Here is a 4,113-nt window from a genome sequence, read left to right as displayed (position 1 = left end):
CCCTTCCCTTCCCTTCCCTTCCCTTCCCTTCCCTTCCCTTCCCTTCCTTTCCTTTCCCTTTCCCTTTCCCTTTCCTTCCCCTTCCCTTCCCCTTCCCCCTTCCCTTTCCTTTTCTTTGCCTTCCCCTTCCCTTCTCTTCCTTCCCTTCCCTTTTTCTTTTCCTTTTCCTTTTCCTTTACTTGTTTCTTTTACTTTCAGTTGTCTTTATTTTTAATGTTGTTGTTTTGGGGTTTGGTTTTGTTTGTTTGTTTTTGTTTTTTTTGACAAGCCTTCAGCCTTTTCTTGCTGGGTGCTCTTTCCACCTTCCAGGATTCAGGTTGAGCCCACAAACTGTGAATTCAGTTGCAAAGCGATACAGCACCAGTGGGAAGATCACTTTTGATGACTACATCGCCTGCTGTGTCAAACTGAGGGCGCTCACAGGTGTGTTCTAGGAAGCCATTCGTTCAGCATTACCAGGAGCCTCGAAGACTTTTTTTTAATGACATTTGTCATTTCTTCATGACTCCTAACATCTGTTCTGCCCTGTTTTGTTTTTATGGTGTTAGGGGGTGCTTTAGCAGACCCCTTACCATAGCTATTAAGCAAGTGGAACATAAAATGTTGTTCAAAGTTTCTCTTAGATGAATGAGTTATTGTAGCAGATTTTATTAAAATACTACAGATATAACTATTTTGTAAGTGCCTTTGATTGTGGTGCTAGAGTCACAGAGAGAGCACACGTGCTAGGTAAACACTGGGCCACTGTGCCATACCCACAACCACAATTTGTGCAATCTCAGTAGATCACAGGGTGCAGTTACGAGTAATTCTCTTCACCTGTGGGATGTTTGAAAAGAGTAAAGGTCAATCACGTTTGCCCCACAGGGCTGAAATTGGTGGGATATTTGTTTATCATATTAGGGACTGTCTGTTTCCTTGACCAAGCCTGTTAGTATAGTGAGGAGAATCCTGCGCTTTCCCCTCAGCTAAAGGCCTTGAAAGCTAAGTCATCCACATGGAAAATGACCATTGGCTAGCTTCTGCCTATGCTGTCACCATGACATATTAAGTCTTTTAATATTCCTATAGCTGGCTATTTTTCTTTGGCCTGTGTCGACTGGTTGTGGGATTTAAATGTTATTGAAGTTTGATCCCAGTGCGAAATTGTGAGCTGTTGTGACTGTAGAAAAGCTGTTTAGAGAGAACTACATTTCGCTGTGTTGTTTTGCAGATAGCTTCCGAAGACGGGATTCTGGTCAACAAGGAGTCGTGAACTTCTCTTATGATGATGTAAGTGTCGCTAAGTAAGAGCTAAGTAGACACATAAATGGGATTCCCTGCTGAAGTTAGCTATGAAGAATATGGACATGGTGGCCATGGGCTTGGGAGGCTGATGTAGGCAGACTGCCATGAGTTCGAGGCCAGCCTGAGCTGTGCTTGTGAGCCTGCCTCACGTGATAGGACATTGTAAATTTGTTATTCATTCTTGTGGGCAGGTACTTTTGACTGTGACTATTTCTAGACTCTTAAATATTATTTGGGATTTCACTTCATTATCTGTTGAAGTAATTCCTCTTTCCTGTAAAGTGAAAAACTCATCAGACTTTACAAAAGAAAGTTCCCCTGAAAGCAAAAGCCTTCCCACCCCTTACTTAGGCATAACCTAGAACACTGGGACCTTTTTGCTCTTGTTTACACACGATGCCGAAATCCAGAACTAAAATGGAAGCTGCCCACGGAGAGGCTGTGGCACCCTCAGCCCTTGGCAGGTCTGTAATGTGACACCGCTTTTCCTCTTTCAGTTCATTCAGTGTGTCATGACCGTCTAAGCCTCGAGGAAGCTGTCTGAATACATTCAACATTCCAACTGGAGCCCACACTCGCTTCCTTCCTGCCTTCAGTGCTGTGTGTAGACCCCCGCCAACACTCCATGACAACTACTGAACAGGATTATGACTTTATATAGAACCGAAGCTTCATTTTTAATTTTGATAATAAATTCTTTGGAAGTTTATGAGAACAAGTCTGTTACACCAGTCAGACCCTCCTGAGCCATTATTAATTATGCCTTATTTCCCTGCTAACCCTCTTTGATATAAAGTATGCAGAATGTTTAAGGAATACCACATATTTTCTCATGATGTCTGAAATCTTTCATCAGACTTAGCTGTTACCCTTTCTCTCCCTGAGGAATGTGGTTGAAAGTTTTGTGTGGGCTAGCCTTAGGTAAGCGATGTCGATCCACAAGGGAGCAAAGCAGAGCAGTGAACACAGCAGTCCACACATTACAGAGAAAGCATAAGCTTCAGGACTTAACTGGTTGAAGGCCTTATGAGTGGACAGGGCTATTGGGATGACTGTTGTCTGCCTCTTTAAAACCCTATAGATAATCGGAGTGGCAAATTCTGTCACCAAGTCCTTCTTTGTGATCCATTCAAACTTTTGTTAATTATACTTAAAAATCAACTGTCAGAAAAACAATTAAAGGAAATAAGAATATATAGTAACAGTTTATTTTTGACTAATGAGATTTTAGAGGCCTTTAATTTCCTTTATATATTTCTGTACCTCCCAAATTTTTTATAATGTATATGCTTCCATTTTAGAACCAGATGTCAGGGGTCCAGAGACAGTTCGGCAGTTAAGAGCAGGTCCTGCTCTTACAGAGGACTAAAGTTCCCAGTACCCATGTTGGGTAACTTACTGTCGCCTCTGGCTCCCATGGGCACTTGCGTTCACATGCATATACCCCAATACAAACATATATGCACACACATAATTAAAAAGTAAGTGAAACCCAAGCAGGTTAAGTTTTAAAACATGGTTGACCTCCAGTTTTGAATGTCATTTGTTCATGCATGTAAGAGATGGAAATGAACGTCTCACTGATTGACCTGGCTGTAACCACTGGGAGTAGGGTCTTCCTTCCCACTAAAATTTCCAAGCATTTTCTAATAGCTTATTAGATTTTACACACACAAACACACACATGGGAAAGAAAATGTTTTTCAAATGTTTTAATCATTGTCTTGCTGGCAATGCCTTGCTGTGTATGTGGCTTATGTTAGGACAAGACACTCAGTGTCTGCATCATTGAAAAGAATACTTACCCATCGCAGTGGTTCTGACTATGCAAAAGTACGTTGCTATAAAGCATATCTCCAGTGTTTCTGTTATGTATAGTTTGGTTGCTAAAAAACAGAACAACCTTCTGTCTCTAGTGACGTCCCGGATTGTTTCTGACACAGTGTAAATATGACCACTGAAGTGAATGATTAAGTATCAGCTGGTGAAATAAACATTTCATAAGCATCTTCAGCCTCATTTCACAAATGTGTGTTCAGATAGTGTTAATATTCATTATATATTTATTTTTTATTTATTTATATTTATATTTATATATCGGTCATTTCACCCCAACTTGCTATGTGTTTAGTCAATACTTAATGCCCAGGGTACATGTTGGCATGTGACAGTGCCTGTTGTGTCATGCACGGTAAGTCTGGGTTTCATTTCAGGTGTTTTACCTGTACTGTCACAATGCTTTGTTTTGACCTGGGCCTAGGCTGCCCTGAAGAGAGCCAAGATGGGAGGCCGGGACTGTCCGTAAAGTCCCGATACATATGCTGCCCTGTCATTTGAATAAACCCCAAGATGTGCTTAGATTCGGGTTCTGAATTTGCTTTTGGGAACATCCTCAAGTATTACAGGCTGTGGTTTCCACGTGTCCTCTCTCTTCAACTGCTCCTGAAGGCTTTACAGGAGTGTCTTCCCCTTCGTGGGGCCAGAGCGCCCTTCTTTGTCATTTGGGCGTCATTACAATAGATACCTGCCCCACGTTGCTTATTCTGATGTTGGGTTGTCCCATTCACTGCTTCCGGGGCATCATATCACCTCTTTCTCCTTGCCTCTTACTCTTACTGCCTGGTACTTGATTGTGTCACTCAGGCTGACCCCATCCTCTCTGCTGTCCTCTTGTTCAGCCTCTCCAGTGCTGGGATTATAGGTGTGAGCTATCACGCCTGACCTCATCATTTCTTTTCAACTGGTTCCTTATTCTTTTCTTTCTTTCTTTTTTTTTTTTTTTTTTCTGGTCAAAGCACATAATTGGAGCATAGTAAATCTGTGTAC

At 41.8% G+C, this 4,113-nt stretch overlaps 1 protein-coding gene across 2 annotated transcripts in view; it reads left to right on the top strand.

Annotated features, from left to right (window-relative positions):
* The window catches only part of Sri (sorcin), a 20,743-nt gene extending 17,443 nt beyond the window's left edge, over nucleotides 1–3,300 (top strand). For both annotated transcript variants that reach the window (XM_055612872.1, XM_055612871.1), the window contains exons 6-8: nucleotides 310–423; nucleotides 1,214–1,272; nucleotides 1,785–3,300. In XM_055612872.1, coding sequence (XP_055468847.1) covers nucleotides 310–423; nucleotides 1,214–1,272; nucleotides 1,785–1,811 — 200 coding nt within the window. In that variant the 3' untranslated portion in view covers nucleotides 1,812–3,300. The remainder of the gene's footprint in view (nucleotides 1–309; nucleotides 424–1,213; nucleotides 1,273–1,784) is intronic.
* Nucleotides 3,301–4,113: the final 813 nt, after the last annotated feature.

This window comes from Psammomys obesus, unplaced genomic scaffold, assembly GCF_907164565.1.
Source record: "Psammomys obesus unplaced genomic scaffold, mPsaObe1.curated_primary_1811, whole genome shotgun sequence".
Taxonomy (NCBI): domain Eukaryota; kingdom Metazoa; phylum Chordata; class Mammalia; order Rodentia; family Muridae; genus Psammomys; species Psammomys obesus.
The sequence above is the reverse complement of the archived record's forward strand: the minus strand, read 5'-3'. Positions and strand labels throughout refer to the sequence as shown.